A 20,532-nucleotide genomic window follows, 5' to 3' on the forward strand; every position below is an offset into this window, starting at 1 on the left:
AGTGGATAAGGATCAAATCTTGACTCCATCGAATAATAATCTATTTTATAGTGGTCAATTTTAATTTTTAGATTTACTTATGGGATCCACCGTATATGATCGTTAGGATGAAGGATCTCATGGTGCCGCGGTAGAATATTCAGGTTATCATTTAGGCATTCGCATTCGATCTCCAGCTACGACGTATTTACAGGAATTTTTCTCCAAATGAAGATCGCAATCAAAGAATGCTGAGCATCTAGATTGATCATTGCGTGCGTTTTCTGATTTATCCTGGTGATCGATGAGAAACTTCTATGGGACTGAATCGGTCACCTCCAGGGATTAAGTCAATACGATTAACTGGGATATCATTTACGATGAAGGATCTTTTTGAAAATAATTTAAGAGATTATCTTTGTTACTTCTTTGCCAAATGAGAAGTTATGATGCAAAAGTTTTACAAAATTACTCTCCATCATTAATCAAAAACTACTTTAATTCAATTTAATCAAAATTATTTTATAAAAATGTATAAAGTCTTGAAATAAAAAAATAGAATTAATGTTTAAGTTATAAACTAAAGAATAAAAGTTTTTTTTGAAAAAATTTACCACTTAAAGATTTATTTATTTATTATTATCATTTTTTAAATTACACAATAAAGATTTTCGAAATATACAAAAAAAAAAAAGTTTTTAAATTTGAGAAAGTCCAAATCGAGAGTAGATGGAAACGACGTGTGAATGTTCGTTAATTGCAGTAGCCTGGAGAACAGCTTTCGGCGATACCACAGGCTCTCTGCGGCGAGGCGGCGAGGCGGCGAGGCGGCGGCGGCGGCGGCTGCGGTAGCACGATGTAGGAAGGTCTTACTTTAGGCTCCTCGTCCTGTCGATAGCCACAGCGGCTCTGGCGGTTGCAACCGCATCAGAGGCGACGTATATGGACAGCCTAGAAGAGGGCAAAGGGGGACGAGCGTGCCTTGATGCAAAAGCTAGGGCATCACTGTGCTCTCCGTCCGGGCTAGGGTTGCGCCACGGTGTCCCTGCTTCTAATTTTGGCAAAGATTTGTTTTTATTCTTTACATTAGTCCCGAGGGATTTCCTTACGCTTGTTCCTTTTCCTACTATAGGCAGTATCCTGTTGCGTACGGGTGGCTGCTGCGGATTGCAGGGAGATGGGAACGAAGGCGAAGAGAAGATTGTCTCTGCGTTCGTTGTTTTGGATTTCGCTCAAACTTACTCCATTTTCAAGGTGAATTTCAGAGTCCTGGAATATTTTATGGAAGATTATAGGAATCTACTTTCCTTGGGATTCACCGTTAATCTGAAATATAGAATGTCAAAACTTTTTTCGATCGAAAAGGCAACATCATTCGCATCTGATTGAGATTCCATCTAATACTGATTACTAATTGTTCATTTCTATTGTTGTCTCGGATATCTTGAAGCCAAATTTGGATCTGGGGTTTGGCTTGTCCCCTATCTAAACACTAAACACACCAGTGTTACCTGATCAAATTATAACCTCCAGAAATGCTTGCATGCATTTGTGGGCCAAGATCACACCACTCATCGATGATCAACACAAGCAAGCATTGTGATGCACATATCTTCAGAAAGTTTTGGAAAATACAACAAATATAGAATAAGAATTTATGATTACATAGCAGGTGCCTTGATAAACATCTCTCATTTCTCTCTGCCATTCAATGCTTGAACTTTTTATTTCATTGTGATATATCCAATCTCGCAACAAACATGGAGTTTGATTGTCTGCAACTTTTTGTGACAGTACCTAAGGAATATGGTTGAATTGTCGCTTTATATCCAAACAGTTGGTCTTCAAGTGTAATAGAAATACAAGCCAATGATATTAATTCTTAATTGCTATGTTACTCTGGGTCGGCTATAGGTATCTTATATTGGTGTAGATCTAAATCTCCAATGTGGCTTTTCTAAAAACTCAAACACATAATCAATTTGGTTGTCAAGTGTTGATACAGAGTTTCAGTGTTCTTATGTGATGTATGATTATGTGTATATTTATAAGCAAGTAATCTGCTTCTATCTTTTACTTCTTGTTGCATATATGTTATGCTATATCATAACATATATGCAGTGACTGGATTCTACCAGTTCTATTTAACTCACTCAACAATAACTGAGATATCCTGTGATGCTGTGGTATAGAACTTTGAGACCTTACTTATTTTTGGATATGAAACACAGGAAAGCATGTTCTGGAAAAAAAGATGCAACTGTGGAACATGAAAATGCCGGATTTCAAACCGTTGCTAGTGCTGGTGGCAGTGATCTGCTCAAGCCAGAAAATTTTCCTAAACACACGGAAGAAAAATCATGCTCAACATCCTCTTGTTCAAGCACTTTATTAGAAAAAGACAACTTGCAAGTGCATACAAGTGAACTCGACAAACCACATACCAAGCCTCCTGATGAGATTCCAAGAAAGGATGTAGATTCTCCTCATGGAGCAAATGCACAATTCAAGGAAGGACTTCAATCTTCTGGTCAGCATGAAGTTAAAATTGTAGGATTGGGCGAGAGTACAACTACTTGTCCAAGTAAAGAGCCTATTGGAAAACCATTTCCTCCTTGTATATCTGGAACTAATCCTGGGTTTGATAATTATGCCAAGACCGGGATAAAGCAGTCTCCTCCAGTTCAGTTAATAGGAAGATATGATGTTCCAGATCCAAACCGGATACCTGCTTCTGTATTTACTACAACAACCACTTCACAATCAGAATGGAGTGTAGCTTCTAATGAATCATTGTTTAGTATCCAGTTGGGAAAGTCTGGAGATCTGACTGGCCTCTATGGCAGTCAAATGGATGGCTGTCCATCAAAGAGTTTTGTACCAGAATCTGTACAACTTACAATTGAATCGGAATTAGAAGATGCAGAATCCATTAAGAATGTTATGAAGCCAATCGCTGAGGAGAAGCCCATGAGGGAAAAACCTATTATTGCTGAGCACATTTCTCATTCTGATAGCGCATCTCAGTTTTCTGATGGTGGAAGTGTTCGTTCTTTTGCATTTCCAATGTATGTTCTCCTACCCCTTTTGTATAATGCTAAGCAAAAAAGAAAGCTTTAAGGTAGTAGGTCAGCAAATATTTTAGTGATGCATCTGCAGTTAATAAATATTGAATCCACTGATCCTTAAGCAACCAAAGTTGTACCTCTAAACGAACCTATTTCTTAAACGTGAAATATGAAGAAAAAAATGATTTTGATATTCTAAGGTAATCTTTTGCAGATTGACAGATGAAAGAAATGGATCTTTGGCAGGTGAATTTGTGCACCCAGTGCCCACTAAAGATGAATCTCAGAATTCTCAGACACAATCGAAAATTCCGAAAGCAGAGCATGCTCCGAAGGTGGAATCTCCTAAAGCTGAACCAATTGCAGCTCACAGAACATGGTTCGCATGGCCTTCTTGCTTTTCTCATTTTACACTCCAATGTTGTCGAGGTTAGTTAACAGCATCCAGAATGCTCCTTCAAATCTGTGCCTGATGCATCCTCTTGTTACCATGCTGGACAACAAATTATTATAAGCTTATTGTTGTCAGATCTGAGCATAGCTAGTCCACCATATGTATAATTCCAATCGGGTGGCAGATTGCATTTTGATGACATATAGACGTTCAAAAGTGTGTGCTGGTGTTTTAAGTAGAATTGTAAGGGATTAGCTGGCAGATTGTAAAATATTAGGATCTTAGGTCATTTAACCAAGTCCTATACGTTTCAGTAATTATGTATGTTGCTTTGTTTGCCCCACAAATCCAACATATAATTCTTTGTAAACATTTTATTGCATTTAATACCATATCTTTTATAACTTGGTGGCTTGTTAACATCTAGGCATCGCGAGTACTTTGCCTTTGCTACATATGATTTCTCTGATGTTTGTAACAATGTTGGAGAATTATGCTACACTCAACTTCGTTAATGTTAAATGAACTGTTTACATAGCGAGCAGGGGTGTAGACAAATCAAAGTATTCCTAAATGAATTTTGATTTGTTCGGATGTTGTTGATTCCTAAGTGTAAGATTCAGAAGAGCTATGAGAAGAACCCCCTGACCAATTGGATAACAAAGAGAGCAAGAAGTATAAGCACATTCAATATGAATCCACTGATGACATTCTTTTAACAGCCGGCTATAAAATTGATACGTATAATTAGGATCTTCTCATGCCACATGTACGTTATACTTACGGAGCAACAAAACACGAGGACGAACATAAATCAGAAAAATTGATCTTTCAAATCCAGAACAGAATTGCTTCTACACAAAATTCATGCAGCAGAATTTCATAACGATTAAATGATCTGGTAGCATTCTTGATGGCTTAATGAAATAGTTACACAGAAGGGCTATAGAAAGTTCTATCATTAGCCTATGAACACCTACCAGGTCTTCGATCCCGTTCGTCTTCCTCATTTACTGCCTGATTGGAAGAGCTGAAGCTAGAGTTTCTACTCTTTTCTCATTTTTGACCTTGCATATCTGAAGATTAAGTCAAGGGCATTCTCTAACAGCAGAAAATTGAAAGCTCAGATGAAGATTGTGGCCATACGAGATGCCAGGGATTAGGGAAACCAAGAGGTTGATGAGTTCTTATAAGCACCCTACAGCTTGGTTTTCAAGTTTAGGTTGTCTCAACTTAATTCCTCAGTTTGAGCTTTAGTTTTGGTTCTATGCATATCTTTCCTCGCAAATCATAAGATTTACAAGTTAAGACTGACTACATGAATACAGGTTTAAAATATGAATCATATCCAGAAAATTTGTCAAAAAACTAATTCAAGAGCTAAATAAAAATTAAAAACAATAAAGGTAAACAGATAAACTTTAGATAGCAAACCCTTTTTTTTCCTATTATGAGTGCAGGGCTTAGATGAAATCAATTATTCCCTCCGAATCCATGCATATAGATAAGATGCCTAAGAAATAAGGATACTCCACATGCATACCGCCTCGGTCAGATGATTCCAGCAGAGTGTCCTGAAGGCCACTTAGGGCTGCATTCGCTGATTCAATGTCCTATTGAAACTCTCTTGATTAAATATTGTAAAAGGAGTAGAATATTGTAACAATTGATCGAAGTAACAAGCATCTGACAGTAGTTATTTTGGTCATTTTTGTATTGTTAACAAAAAAAAATCTAATGCTTCAAGCAAATATACAGCAGCAGCAGTTTTTTTCCCAATAAGAACTTTGTGCTAACAAGGAGAACAGGATCATTTATGATTCAGATAATTTTGTACAAACATGAAATAATTTCATATGTGACACAGCTCTGCATGAGTTAGTAGTCTATGTGTAAAGTGCATCCATATTTTATATACAATAGGATATATTTCTCTGACTACTAGCTCCCCAGGGAACAATTCTGATTGGATTAAATATTTCTATCAATAGCACCTCTAGAAGGGAAGCCTTGATGCAACGGTCAAGTTGTTGCCGTGTGACCTAAAAGTCACGGATTCGAGTCTCAGAAACAACCTCTTGCAAAGCAGAATAAGGTTGCGTACAATAGACCCTTCTCACATTAGTGGAAACTTCATGCACCGGATTGCCCTTTAATAGCACCTTTAGAAGGCATTCCTTAAGAACATGTGACGCTTTAAAATTTCTCATCTATGCCAAAAACACTTTCATCTCGCTGTTTAAATCCTAATGCTTACTATTCAGTTATACCAAGAAAACAATCTGACAACTAAGACTCGTGACCATAAGAAAGGAAAAGTGAATTAAGAAACTCACTTTCTTGATTATCAGTATGCTTAATTTATACAGAGGTAGAATTCTATCCAATTTCCTTACAAGCAAGAAGGTTAAATAGAAATGAAAAATATAGTTTAGTCTCCCAGCCATATTATTTTTTATTATTTCTTTTTGTACTTTATTAAGATTCTGTTCAAGATCCTGTTCATTCACCATAGGATCAGTAACAGTAAGCATTTCTTTTCTTGCATTTCAACTATCCATTTAAAACCAACATACCACTCCAACTAGAAACAAGTCATTGAAGAATCTAGTGAAACCTATTTCAATTAAATTCACCAGCTTAGATCACCTAAAGAACTGCCTTGGAAATCAGCTAATTCTCATATAAATATGCATGACAAGATCAATTGTGAAATAAACTTGTGGCCAATTCAGAAACCACAGAAATCTTAGAATAGCGGAAGTAATTCTCATAATTATGTTCGACCAATCACATCCCTAGCTCCATGTTAAAAGACTAATTGCTTCTGTTTATACCAAATACCATGAGTCATCTCTTGAATGTTCCTTTCTAGTTTCTATGCATGCAAAATTTTCATAAATAACAAAGCATCTATAGTTTTTCTCACTCCTCAGAATGTTATTGGGAATCAAATAATTTTAGATTCGATGCATTAGTGTACCATTTCCACATCAGGTCCTGTACCTAAAGAACTGCCTTGGAAATCAGGTAAAAATAGTTCTCGTAATTACGTTCCACCAATCACATCCCTAGCTCCATGTGAAAAGACTAATTGCTTTTGTTTATACCAAAGCACATGAGTAGTCCCTTGAACTTTTCTTTTTTTTTTTTGATAATCCAAGCTTTGCCCGACTAATCCTAGATGTAGACGGCCTTCCCTCCTGATTCACCTATCGAATAAATCTGAAGCACTTATGCACACTTAGATACAGACCTCCAGAATATTCGTCCCTACTTATTTGTTCCCCTAAGTGTGGCCTTGAACTTTCCTTTCTAGTTTCTGTGCATCTTAAGTTGTCATACATAACATATTTAGTTTTTTCTTAGTCTGAATGCTATCGAGCATCATATTAACTTAGGATTTGATGCATGTGAGCCACTCATTATCAGATCCTGTTTATCGGGAGGAGGAATATAAAAGTGAAAATAAATACACATTTCCTAAACCGAAGCATATGAAAGTATATATCTTTAACAAGTGAAAAGATATATGCACAGTCCAGGTGAACCACTAAATAGAACAATTTCTGGCAGTCAAACAGATTCAATGTATACATATCATAAAAATAATATAATAAAAAACTGACATACCAGAAAATCAGCAAAAGCAACAGGCATTCCACCCTTCCCTCTCATTTTAAGCATATGAAAGCCAGAGTATCTAACAAATTTTGATGCAAATTACTGATTCATACTAGTGATTAACAACATAAATATCATGAACAAAAATATCGCACACATAAATATCATCAACAAAAATATAGCACATGTTTGTAAGATGCAAAGAAATGTTCTTTCAAAAGTTGCATGATCAAATGTGATCAAAAGTTAAAACTTACTTAGATAATACTCCAGTTAGTTCTTGTTCAGTACAAGTAGGACCCAGATTTGCAATGAACAATGTAGAACAAGGTGGTACCTTTCGATGCACCTGCAGCAATCAAATGATCATATAACTCAGTTTTCTTCAACACCCATATAAAACCAAGGTTGTCAATCTCAGTGGATGCTGATACAGGTGGGGATAGAGATTGGCAAGAGCCAATCCGATTTTGACTGATATCTCAGATATGTCCAAGGGTCCAAACATGCAACCAAAAGTCACAAACATATTGCCGAACATTGAAATATTCAAATAAGAATTAGAGGAATCGTTATATGTATATTGAAACATCTAATTAACACATACTGATATCTTTTTCATCAACCATGATAAAAACTAATATAATAAAAAATTTGATGCCAAGTTGTCTCAGCCAACAGAGTTCTAAACAAGGAAAACAGAGTGTATTCAACATATAACTCAATATCCAACAGACTATTTTAGATAAAAACACAAAAAATTGAGTAGGCTCTAACTTCCAATTATCACTTATCCTGAACAAACATTCAAAGTCTATTCTGTCATTAGTAGGACAAGATCAACATATCATAATACTGAACAGAGTAGTATAACTTCCAATTAACACGAATCTCGGCGAAACCGAGACAATACCCTCCTCTGTCGTGGTCAGGGTGGCGGATTCCACCTTTTTGCATAAGAACAGAGTAGTATAAATTCAGTTGGCATACTACAACTCCAAAGTTATAACGTACAAGATCCAAGATAGGACAAGATCAACATATCATAATACTGAACATAGTAGTATAAATTCAGTTGGCATACTACAACTCCAAAGTTATAACTGTACAAGATCCAAGATGATTGCCCACTGGAATATCCATATAAAGGTTGCATAATAGATATAACAAGCTATCATTGTGTTTATATATTAGTGATTCAAAATTTACTAGAAGTGATTTAGGTGCTTCCTAAATGTATCTGAGCAAGCGCTTCCTGGAGTTGTTAGACTGATGCAGTTTTTTTTGGAATTGTAAAGCGTCTTGAATTCTTGAACTGATTTTTGAAGTCTTTCTAATACCTTTTCGTTTAGCTAGCCTAGTTGGTCGGGTTTTTTTTTTTTCCGTTTTCGGTGTTCATTTGATTGTGCAACTTAGCCAAACTGGATGCAGCCTAAAACTTTCTTGTCACATTGCTCAGGGGAAATGGAGCCAGTGTTGCAAGAATTGTCCCCTATGCAGCTTTACATTATATGGCATACGAGCAGTATAGACGCTGGATTGTTCTTGGGTTTCCTAATATAGGAAAGGGTCCTGTTCTTGATCTCGTTTCAGGATCAATAGCAGGAGGAACTGCAGTTATTTTCACTTACCCACTTGATTTAGTTCGAACAAAGCTTGCTTATCAGGTATATGCCTGCCATATTTTGATATATGAATTGTTGTCATTTTATTTCATGTCCTCTCTGCTGAATTAGCCAGACTATCCTGATCATAGAGCTATATCCATCTATCATGTTCTTGCTAATAGGATTTTCACTTAGTCTATTAGCAAAAATTATTTTTTTCCAACGTGCTCAACTCCAACGTGCTCATCTTTCTTGTAAAGGATCTTCCCAATTCATAATATCCATAAAAAAATTATTCAATAAAATTTTTCATGTATTTAATTAGTAAGGGTAAAATTGTAAATTTTTTCTGATTCCCATTACTTTCTTATTCATACCAAGTAGCATCAATGGTAATTATACCCATTTCAGTATCTATACCAAGCACCATCAATCCAGTAATCATTCCCATTGTCATTAACCCCTCAATGAAACCCATTACCATTCCCATTACCAAATATATACCAAGCGCCTCCTAAATGTCTAACCATACGGGTAATAGAACAAAAGGGCATCATGGTAAAATTAGAGTCTGGACCACATCCATCTACCAAATAGCAAAAAACAGAAAGGATAGGATATGCCATTCTGTTCTCTTGATGGTTTTCATAGGGCTTGTAAACTGCTTTCTTTTTTTGGTGAGGTTAAGTGCTTTCTCAAATATTCCTTCCAATTTTTATGTCATGCTAGTGAATGATGAATAACCATTTTAACATGGATTGTGTTAAAATAATGAATACTTTCAAGTGAAAAATAAGTGAACAACGGACTTGATACTACCAAACAGACCAAACAAAAATGGCAGCAATGCTGATCCAAAAATGTATTAGGTAAAATACTGAAGCCAAACATGCTGCTTGTTTTATAGAAACCAACAAATGTAGAAATAACATTAAAAGAGAACATGAAAGCTTACATTGGATTTAGCAACAGCATTGTTGGACTTATTAGTTGTTCCCCCACTGTTTTTTCAAAATCATAAACAAAGTTAAACACATAGAAGTATACATAAAGCTAGCAAATATGTTTAACACATAAAACAATCATTATGTCATATATCGGGCACTCTTAGCTAAAATCATAATGCTGGTATTGACTTCATTTTCACCTCTTTACTTCAGCTGAAGCATCCTTGCCGCTGGAATTATCATTATTGTTGCCTAGTGATTCATCAGATCTGCCATCTCCTCAAAAAGTTCAAGTGTGAAAAAATGAATGACTTTAGAAAATGTGAGAAGAGAACTTTAAGCTATACTGTCAGATATGTGTTATGTCAAATCAAAGGAGACATTAAATAACTTCAAGAACTAGCAATACCATCATCACTGGATGCATCTTGATCATTGTTTGAAACTTTGAACCGTCTGTCAATGACTGTGTAGATACCAGTTCCTATATGGTCAATCATATTAACAAGTGAACAATGGAAACTGGATTTGGGATTCTCAGGTGTTCCATAATTAAACTTATAACGAAACTGTTCAACAAACAACTATCATCTGCTAACAAGAATAACCAATGCACCTCGTGAGCGCTTTCGAGAATTTGATCTTGCCAGCTCAATATGGAGAGTAGCTCCAGTTTCAGGATCAAAAATAGATCCCTGAAAAATATGCAGCAGGCAAAATTAAAGATAAATAAACAGATAACCAAGAGAAAAGATGCAAGTAACATAGAAATAGATTCAAACTAAACTTGCTAATGGCAATTTTTAGATGTCAAACCTAATGAAGACCAACTACATAATTTAGATTTTGTGCTGTTCTCTGTCGCTGTTGCAATTTATCACAATGCATTGCGACAAAAACATTTAGTCTGTTGTCTGAGGAGAAAAAATTCAGGAGACATGTGGTATATGGATTAAGTTTAGAAAAGCTTATGGTTTTCATAAACCAAGAACAGTCTGTTGGAGATCATCAAATCATTCATTATCACTCAAGTACTTGCATGATAAACATGTTTGCCCATGGATAGAGCTCCAAAATGATGGCTTATAGATCCCAAATAACTAAGTTTTGTGTTACTTTGTTTAGCATTGCTTGATACTTGGACTTTGCCTACCCTCTTCGTATCCGTGTTAGATATAGACACTAAGACACCAACATTCCAAGTGGCACCCAATTGCTCTGTTAACCATGTGTATGAATTTCTAGAAATAGTTATGTGGGATGCTTGAATCTGCACCAATGTCGAATACACTTACCCAAGTCCAGTTACACAGCTGCCTGTAATATCATTAACAAGAAACAATCAGGCAAAGGGAATACAATAGAATAACTACTGCCTCCCTAATGTTCAAAAATGCTCTTTGGAAAGTCAATTGACCACTTTTAGATGCATTATAAGAATACTCTAAATTAGATTGTCAACTAATACTGACCAAAAGTTATCCTGAAATACATGCATATAAGTTGTCTAACAGACTAAAAGAGCAGTATGTTTCTCAATCTTTTTGCACGTTAATGTTTATCAAGCCCCTACGTCACAACTATCAAGAATGAAAACCCTTCATTGAATGACTGTTTTTTTTTCAAAAATCATGGTTCAAATTAGCAAGTTTATATTCACGACTACCATGAAAAAGAGAGACAAGTTCCTGATTAAAATATCCAGTGGGTAATTGGTTTGTCTGTTTCTTTACAGAATTAGATTTTGATGTAAAACAAGGTTTTGAAAAAGTGTTCAATCCATAACAGCAGGAAACAACTCATTCAAAATTTGGTTAGAAATAAGAATATCAGCAAAAATGAACAGTCAAAAGCGGTTTCAAATAGGCAGTAGTAGGAATTCCTTAGGATCATAGGAATATTTAGAGGTTCATACCAATACTCATCTAATCATCCAATTTACTATCACTATCATTTTCAGTTGTCACCACATAAACCATTAACTTGTTTACCCTTCATCTCCAACAGGATTACCACTATTACATAAACCACCGGTAGCAAATTACTGATTTCACTGTTATTGATTACCTACCCCACTTTTACCAAAGCTCAAATTGTTGGGAAAGGGACTCATTTATAGATTTTATATTTAATGTTCCCTTCATACGTGGGCAAATATACTTGACTTCACTAGTCCAAACCTAATATATTGATGAGATAATATTATGAACATAGGCAGGATTTAAATAGGAACATCCTTCCTTGATACCATGTCAAAGTTGATTGGTAATTAATTATCCTAAAATCTCAAGCTATCAGGAAAGAGATGAATTTCTATATTTATATTCCTAATATTCACTATTTCTATCAACATCTCAGCTGCCACCAATAGACATGATAACACATACTATCATCATTAGTGCAACTTCAATTGACATATGTATGTCAAAAATAATATCATCACCACCACTTATTGTAGCTCCAAAGCCAAGACAATTAAACTGTGAGCCTCAACTATTAGCATCAACAATATTATCTTACTCCACTATTAACCTCTGTGTAAGATAATTGTTGTATATCACATCCTTTTGGATTAAGAGAGACTCTTCACGAGTGGATGCAAGAAGGATTGGACAAATCTTATAAATCATCAAATTTTAGGATACAAATGCAAAATGCACATTAACCGCAGGCTTAAATACATTTAACCGTCCATAAAAAAAAAAGAAAAATGAAGAAAATACTAAAGGTAACTGGCTTTGGATATTATAACAAACACTATCAATGTATTTTTACTATCACAAGCTTCAAGCAAATCGTTTATATATTTCACATCCTTTTGAATTTAATTAGCAAAATTCTACACGAGTGGATGCAAGAAGGATTGGACAAATCTTATAAATCATCAAATTTTAGGATACAAATGCAAAATGCACATTAACCGCAGGCTTAAATACATTTAACCGTCCATAAAAAAATCTAAAAGAAAGAAAAATGAAGAAAATACTAAAGGTAACTGGCTTTGGATATTATAACAAACACTATCAATGTATTTTTACTATCACAAGCTTCAAGCAAATCGTTTATATATTTCAATTGTAGAATTTAATTAGCAAAATTATTTTTTTAAATAAATCTTTAAAAATTCCACCAAGTGAGATTATGTAGGAAAAAATACATTTTCCATAAGAACAAGAAACCAGCAGTATTCTATCGGACTTTATTTTCACTATTAAAGTTTCTTTTATAAGTTGGGTATTAATACATTCAATTGGTTAGGAAAGCAATAATCAACATATTCAATATACTCAAAGAAATCAGAGCATTCCCATAGACCAGTTTCAAAAAATTTCTTTTTAACAGATATTCCAAATAAAGGGAGAAGAAACAAAGAAAATTCATGGTGGAATCTGGAATGTATGAATTGCATGTAATACAAAGAAAATGCAATCTGTTGATAATACAGAATTAAATTTACATGAATTAGGGCTAAACAGGTTCTTCATGCACGTCGTATGTTCAAATCTTTTTAGGATAACACAGAAATAAATTTTGTAAAGAAAACCCCATGAGGTTATGGATGTAGCAAGTTCATATATTGAGCTGGATCTCACCTCTAAGGCACTCAATGCTGCTATTGCTGATTGATGACTAAAGAATGTAGCAAACGCAACGACCTGAAGTTAAGAAAATAACTATAACTTAATCTAGTACAGAAATTAGCAGTCCAAAATTTGATACAAGCAAGAACCTATTCATTTTTCTCTTAGCATGCTTCAAATATAAGGAATGTCATGCAGAAAATGCATGCTACAGTTATATATGCATTTCTTCTGGCTAATAATGAGAATTCCATATTCCAAAAGTTCGAAGGTACTGAACTTCACGATTTCACTTATGTTTCTAAAGCCAATACACTTGCCCTCAATTTAAATAACACGGACAAGATAATAAAAAAAAAAAAATCAAGGACTACTTCAGATAATATGACATTTTTTTTCCTGATGCTTGGAGTACTAACTGGTTCACTCGAATTGCTAGACGAGCAAACGAAGAAAACGAAAAACAATAAACCTAGAATCACAGCGACCTGAACTCCACGGCCGGTGTACTCCAACTGGCAAAAATCAAACCCAGGCCGCCGGCGAAAGAGGTTGTGTATTTCTCGGGGCTTGACGTCATCGGGCAGCCCGGAGACGAAGAGCGTTTTGATCCATCGCTGTTCGGGATTAGAGTAGACAAGCGGAGCAGGCGGCGGCGGAGCCGCGTGGTTCTGGCGGTAGGGACGGGAGTGGGTGTAGTAGGGCTGGGAGAACGCGGAGGGCTCCATGGCGAACGCCTCTTCGACCGTGGGTGGTAGCGGATAAAGCGCCGGCGAGGACGAGCCCGGCAGCGGCCGTTCGAGGGTTTCCACCAGCGACGGGCCAGATACAAATTTTGCCTTTTAATTGGGCCGGGCTTAGAAGGCAGGTACGAAGGTCGAATGGGCCACAGAGACTCAATTCAGGGCAAGTTATAATTGGGCCGGGCTTACGAAATCCTCTCCACAAGAAATAAAATAAATTTAATATCTCATTAAAAAAATGCATGTGGTCGTAGAAAATGGAAGAAACTATTTTTTTTCCTTCTCATTAAAAGAATATACAGGGCTTGCGCTTGAAGCTTGCATTGAGAATTTGGTCCCCGTCCTTAATTCCTTCTATTCTGCTACGTGACTTGAGAATGAAGCAACCTCTTGCACCCCAAAGCCTGCCTGACCTCTTTTTCTCTGCCCTCCCTGCGAGCACACATCCTTCCTCATGCCCTAAAGGATCATCATGTCGGCACGCCATGTGAGCCCTCATACCTAGCTCGCTTAATTTAGTTTGTTGTATTAATTAAGGTTCTTTTGGAATACGTACCTGGATGTCGTAGCCCTTTCATTATTCCGGCTTTAGCTTTACTACAGACATGCAGCATCCTCCTACTGTTCCTTGTTCCTCATGCCCTAAAGGTGTTTTGTTTGTCCATGTGTTTGTTTTCGACAACATTTTCCTTTTGCTCGACATGGCCGTCAGTTAAAGTAGCTAGCTAGCTTCCTGCGATTGACCTCGATGGCTTCTAAAGGAAGAGATCCATCCCTGGACATGGCCATGGAGATGATGATGAGGAAGAGGAGGCAAATAGGATCCAGCAACAGTGACAGCGGTGGCTCTGGTCTCATCGACGCGAAGCTGGAAGAAGAACACCGGATCTCTGCTTCCAGGCACTGCCCCAGCTGTGGCTGCAAGCTAGATTATTGCAAGCCGGTGAGCTACGGAATCATCATTCGGTTGTTCTCTCTGAATGATATATGATACTCGTTGACGAGTTTAATAATCAGGATTGGGTCGGGCTGCCGGCCGGAGTGAAGTTTGATCCCACCGACCAAGAGCTGATCGAGCACCTGGAGGCCAAAGCGAGAGCTCAAGGAACGACGACGTCGCACCCTCTGATCGACGAGTTCATTCCGACCATCGAGGGCGAAGACGGCATCTGCTACACCCATCCGGAGAAGCTTCCAGGTCCGCGATTAATCAATCACCGGAAGATCTAGATATATATGTAATGCCAAACTTTGAAGTTTTGATGGATCAGGTGTGACGAAGGACGGGCTGAGCAAGCACTTCTTCCACCGGCCGTCGAAGGCTTACACCACCGGCACGAGGAAGAGGAGGAAGATCATCATCCAGGGGGAGTGCGACAGGGGGGAGACGAGGTGGCACAAGACGGGGAAGACGAGGCCGGTGGTGGTGAACGGAGACCGCAAGGGGTGCAAGAAGATACTGGTGCTGTACACCAACTTCGGGAGGCACCGGAAGCCGGAGAAGACCAACTGGGTGATGCACCAGTACCACCTCGGCGAGCTGGAGGAGGAGAAGGAGGGGCAGCTGGTGGTTTGCAAGGTGTTCTACCAGACGCAGCCGCGGCAGTGCGTGCCGCATCACCATCACATACGGCTCGATCAGGAGCAGCAGCAGCAGCTCCAGCAACGGCGAGGTCCAGGCGTGGCCTTGCACGTCGACACCACTGCAAACCCTACCTCTCCCTTTGTGACTTCGCCGGCGATAATAATCCAACAGAGGCCAGCTCCCATGCTCGATGACCCATTTCAGATCTCTGCAGGAATGATTCTACGAACTGATCAGGTATATATATATAGATATGGAGCAAATTAAATGGTCGCAATATTTGTGAATAATTTGATCTAATGATTTCCTCGTGATTTGTTTCAATGGCAACGGCAGGAGGAGAAGCTGGTTCATCGATCAACTTCAGGTCTGGAAGAGCTAATAATGGGCTGCACTTCTGCAAGTGCCAAAGGAATAAGTGTAAGAACCCTAATCAAATGTTCTATATATGCATTCATTCTAATTAATTAATTAAAAGTGCTAATTAAATCAGCTACATTCTATCAAATTCTTTTATGAAAGACAATGAAAAACTTTTCATTTTCGTAATCTTCAGACAATAGCACTCTCTTTCTCAACCATAAATATATACATCAATTGATTCAACCTACATAAGTGGAACTAAATGACAATGTATTAGAAATTAATTCAGTATTAAGTCCATGAGAATTTTGATGAATTCTACCAATAAATCAACCAGAGTTAGGCAGATACTGGTTAGAAATTATGATCAGTAACTTGATCCATTATGAGCAAATTAAAGAGGAAGAAAGTCCTAATTAGAATCAAGTGATAAAACAAAGTTCTTTCTTTTCATATGATTCATCATTATTTGAATAAACTAGCTAGCTACTGTTATTTTGAGTTCATAAGGAAGAGATTTATGCTTATTTGGCATTAATGCACATTCTTATTCTAAATTTTAACTGAACAAAGGAATTAAGTTGAAAATATGTAAAGAAGTTGATACAAACAATGCAAATATTTATTGTGGCATTTGATATATGTATAGATTTTCAACTTCTTTTTCTACTACGTTGGGAAATTACTTATCAGTTGTTAATTTTAGTAGTAATTTTTAAAATTGCACCAGTAAACCCTAAAACCCTAAACTTATTATATTAAAAATGTGTCTGACAACATTTAATGATCAATTTGCTTTAGACCTTAATTCTCTTTCTCCTGTCTTTTATTTCCATATATATATTCAGTTAATTATTTTCATGCTTAATATAATTTGGCAGGAAATATTAATCCCTCAAACTGATCAAGATCAAGAATGGCAGTACCCATACTGGTCACCTACGCACAGAGATCATCATGGGCAATAGAAGAATTAGAAGAAGAAAAACTAGATAAAACCAAGAAAGAAAGCTCATACAACACCACCATTAACATCATCATCATCAGGAAAATAAACACTTCTGGTGTAGTTATTCTCCATGGCAAAGAAGAATGGAAAGCATGTTGATATATATATATATATATATAACTGATAATCACAGTACTGAAACAAATTAAAGTGTAGTCCTTGGAAAAGAAAGGCAAAGAGAAGATATATATAAAGCAAAAGAGGCAGAAGCCAGGCAAGAAAAAGGAAGTTGCTGTTGTTTTCTGATACAAGAATAGAATATAATGGAATGATACAATGCCCAACCAACATCACCATCATCTACAATAGCAAGCAGCTAGCTTCTCTAGTACTGTCTATTTCTTGTTACCTTAACTTTAATCACATAATAAAATATGACTAGAAGAGAAAGAAAAGGTGATCAATATTTTCAGAAAGAAACTGATTTATGATTGTATTGTTTAGTTTGTTTGTGAATAATCTCTATTCTAAAGAACTTTGATAAAGAAGTATATATGTAGGAGATTGCAGCAAGTTCTTTGCCTAATTAATGATCAAGAAGCTCACAGTTACTTCCATTGTATTTATATATGGCATGCATGGATGGATGCAGTCCCAAAATTAGGGAAATAAATGAATAATAAAATAGAAGAAATGGAGATGATCAGACTGAGAAAATGAAGGGCATGCATGTCCTCTTCACTTGCTCCAAAAAGTTAGTGTTCATCTCTTTGCATGCATGTCTTGGTGAGAGATGCTGTTCAAAAGGTTGAGTTAGGCCATTTGATGATGTGAGGGGTCTGGTCCCGAAAAGAAGTTGCAGGAGGAATTGTAAGGTGGATAAAGAGAATAATAGAACATGTAGTGCCTTTCTTTTTTGATTCGATTATAAATATAAAAATTACTTTTTTAGTGATTCTTAAACCTTTAGTTTATTCTCAGGTATAAATTAAATAGGTTCTTTCAAATTCAATGTTTAGTTGGGAGGATGAATTAATAACCCAAATTGAAGTAAAAGGACAGCATAGGTTAATTAAATAGGGATGATGTATAAACTAGTCTGAAAGGAGCCATAGTCATACTTTCTTTCCTTGAAGGTTCTTTCTCACAACTACTAATTCTGTCCAAAAATAAAGGCAACAACATGTAATGGAGATTTAACAGTACTAGAGACATTGTGTGTTGTATAACTTTGAGATAAAATTGTACTCACAGATGATCATAAAGTTGACCATATGGAACCGTTACGTTAGGATGACGGATTCTTCTTTTTTATTGTAGTGAGATAGAATTGTAATATTAGTGAAGCCCCACGCATTGACACTTTTTCAGATCAAGATTCCTTATTTAAATTTACAAATTCAAACAGCTGTTATAACATATAGATTTAGAAAGTCTTATTTCAGAAGCATATAATTGCATTATAACTCATGTCGATCTCCAAATTTCAGTATATACAAGCTCAAAGCAAAGCATATTGCACTCTATGATTAGTGTGGAAATTTAGATAATTAGTTTTTATTTATTGATAAATAAATTAATTATAATATTTATTTTTTAGGAAAATTTTATTTTAAGTTGTTAGTTGTGTGTGGTATTAAAATAATTTATTAAAAAACATTTTCTTATAAAATTTGTCACACAAGAGTGAAAATATTTAGTGACCACAAATCTACTTGCCATAGTTGTACCTACTTGATCCAACTAGACCACATGACTGAACCAACTAGTCAATCTAGCTCAATTGATCGGATCAAAGTGAACCAATTGATAATATCTACTTGATCGGCTTGTTTAAATTGACTAATTTATTTGATCTATCTCAATTTACTTGTTGATACAAATTGCTCAAATAGTATAACTATATCTAGTTTAGTTGATCCATCACATCTAATTCGTTTGGCTCGTTCAGTCTCTCGATTTGTTTTGATTTGCTTGGCTTGCTTAACCACTTAGATCAGCTTGAATTGATCCGTGGAGAGAAATGGCTTGCAAATGAGACTCGATTAAAAATATTTCTATGAAATAAAAAATTATTATTAATCACAATCATAGACCTTTGGAGTGTAAGATAAATAATAAAATTTACGTTGCAAGGGGTCATGCACTCTCGACCCTTTCACATTTGTGCATGAATCTTAGCATGACTCGTATGTGAATCTTAAAGCGTTTTTTTTATATTTATTTTCAAATAAACTTGCAATTGACACGTGAGATCAATATCTATATTATAAATGATACCAATTCCTCTTCTAGTATTGGGGAAAAAATCTACCAATTCATTCATAGCTTATACAAATCTATATTATAAATTTCCTTTTCTGGTTGGGTGACGTCTGGAGGATCGGATCAAGTCATAGATTTATGGGTTGGGCTCGATCAATTACGGTTCAGGCCTGATTAATTGGGTTATTAGGTAATTCCAATCCGTTGATCTGGTTATGGGTTCGATCCGGGTCTAATTCGGCCTCAACCTGAGGTCGGGTTTAAGCTCAACTTGGTTATGGGCCCATAGACCAGACCTGAAAATCACAGAATGATGAACAACACATGGTCCGGATCGCACAATCTATTTTTTACAACTGATAAACAGTTGTGATCTTGTTGTCTCATTTTGATCTTCTGCAAAGGGTATAATATGTCGATTTCACTACTACTATCTATGAGAAAGTAAATTAAAAAAACTACAGTTGTCCCCATAACCTGAAAATAAATTAAAAAATTATAATTAATCACGACCTCTGCATTCTTCTATAACTCTGCTATATACTAATTCAATTATATCCTCTCATTTTGATCCATATAATAATAGTCTTCTCTAGAATAATTTTTATTTTATCTAAATATTTAAAAATTGATATTTTAGCAGTAAGAATAACTTTAATGAAAAGTTTGAAGAAAGGTATTTTAAATTTGCTCGTCGCGCTCCATGAGTAACGATCTTTGGCTTCGGTTCCTATTCCGTTCGCTTCTTGTGGATTCCTCAGGTGATACTTCTGGATTTCATTGGATTTTATTTGTTTCTCTTTAAGGATTGTCACTTTCTGATCTGCGTCGACGCTATGAGTTACAATTTCTGGCAAAGATTTGGTTTTTTTTCTTGAAAGATTTGTGAAAAACAGAAAGATTATCGCTTGGATGCAGAAAAGAGGGCACAAAGATTCCTGTGATACTGCTTCCTTACTAAACCCTACATCTCTTGAAATAGATTTGTGGTGAGGTTGAGAAGATGGCGCCGCATGAAAAGGCGGCGGCATCAGTAATCAGCGAGCAGTTCTAGGTGATTGAACCCTTCAGGTAGTACCTTGAGCAGTCGGAACGACGGGGTCGAACAACTTGGTGACTTCTGTGTCGGTGGTTCTTCTTCTGTCGTAGGGTAGCTGCTTGAGTCCAATATCAATCATAGCCTACCTAAAAGCGATCAGGGCGAGACACACAATGCGCTTATTGTTTCTATGTTCTTCTGAGCCACCGATCGAAAGACGAGCCGGTTTGCGTAGGAAGCAAGCAGGACGAGGCTCCTGTAGAAGGAACTGGCAACGAGGAGCATGTTGTCTTTACCAGTTTCACTGTTTCAGGGCTCACTGCAAGTTTGCAATGAGAAATTACGCTCAACTTAGGCAGTTGCTGAGACGTCTGTGCCAAAACACACC

General features: G+C 36.4%; 3 protein-coding genes across 4 annotated transcripts; 2 read left to right on the forward strand and 1 right to left on the reverse strand.

The window, feature by feature from the left end:
* The first annotated feature begins 902 nt into the window (after nt 1-902).
* On the forward strand, nt 903-3,800 carry LOC141815615 (uncharacterized). Of its 2 annotated transcripts, none has more exons than XM_074703564.1 (4): nt 903-1,007; nt 1,112-1,233; nt 2,211-3,047; nt 3,262-3,800. In XM_074703564.1, the coding sequence occupies exons 2-4, from the start codon at nt 1,157-1,159 to the stop codon at nt 3,479-3,481; spliced, it is 1,134 nt and encodes a 377-aa protein (XP_074559665.1). In that variant the 5' UTR covers nt 903-1,007; nt 1,112-1,156; the 3' UTR covers nt 3,482-3,800. The 2 variants fall into 2 exon arrangements, with proteins under 2 accessions (XP_074559665.1, XP_074559666.1); XM_074703565.1 differs by having other exon boundaries at nt 3,294-3,383.
* Nucleotides 3,801-4,247: 447 nt separating this feature from the next.
* On the reverse strand, nt 4,248-14,011 carry LOC141814419 (uncharacterized). Its single transcript, XM_074702384.1, has 10 exons — nt 13,689-14,011; nt 13,213-13,275; nt 10,236-10,314; nt 10,029-10,103; nt 9,820-9,898; nt 9,628-9,673; nt 7,323-7,414; nt 7,075-7,144; nt 4,972-5,054; nt 4,248-4,517 (listed from the first exon to the last, which is right to left on the reverse strand). Exons 1-10 carry the CDS (start codon nt 13,926-13,928, stop codon nt 4,487-4,489), a joined length of 858 nt encoding a protein of 285 aa, XP_074558485.1. The 5' UTR covers nt 13,929-14,011; the 3' UTR covers nt 4,248-4,486.
* Nucleotides 14,012-14,691: 680 nt separating this feature from the next.
* On the forward strand, nt 14,692-16,931 carry LOC141815191 (NAC domain-containing protein 75-like). The gene is made up of 5 exons (XM_074703112.1): nt 14,692-14,886; nt 14,961-15,141; nt 15,215-15,765; nt 15,868-15,948; nt 16,773-16,931. Exons 1-5 carry the CDS (start codon nt 14,692-14,694, stop codon nt 16,857-16,859), a joined length of 1,095 nt encoding a protein of 364 aa, XP_074559213.1. The 3' UTR covers nt 16,860-16,931.
* The last annotated feature ends 3,601 nt before the right edge of the window (nt 16,932-20,532 follow it).

The sequence above is a fragment of the Curcuma longa genome, chromosome 21, assembly GCF_044706935.1.
Source record: "Curcuma longa cultivar G26 ecotype Majalengka, Jawa Barat chromosome 21, ITB_CL_G26_1.1, whole genome shotgun sequence".
Lineage (NCBI taxonomy): Eukaryota > Viridiplantae > Streptophyta > Magnoliopsida > Zingiberales > Zingiberaceae > Curcuma > Curcuma longa.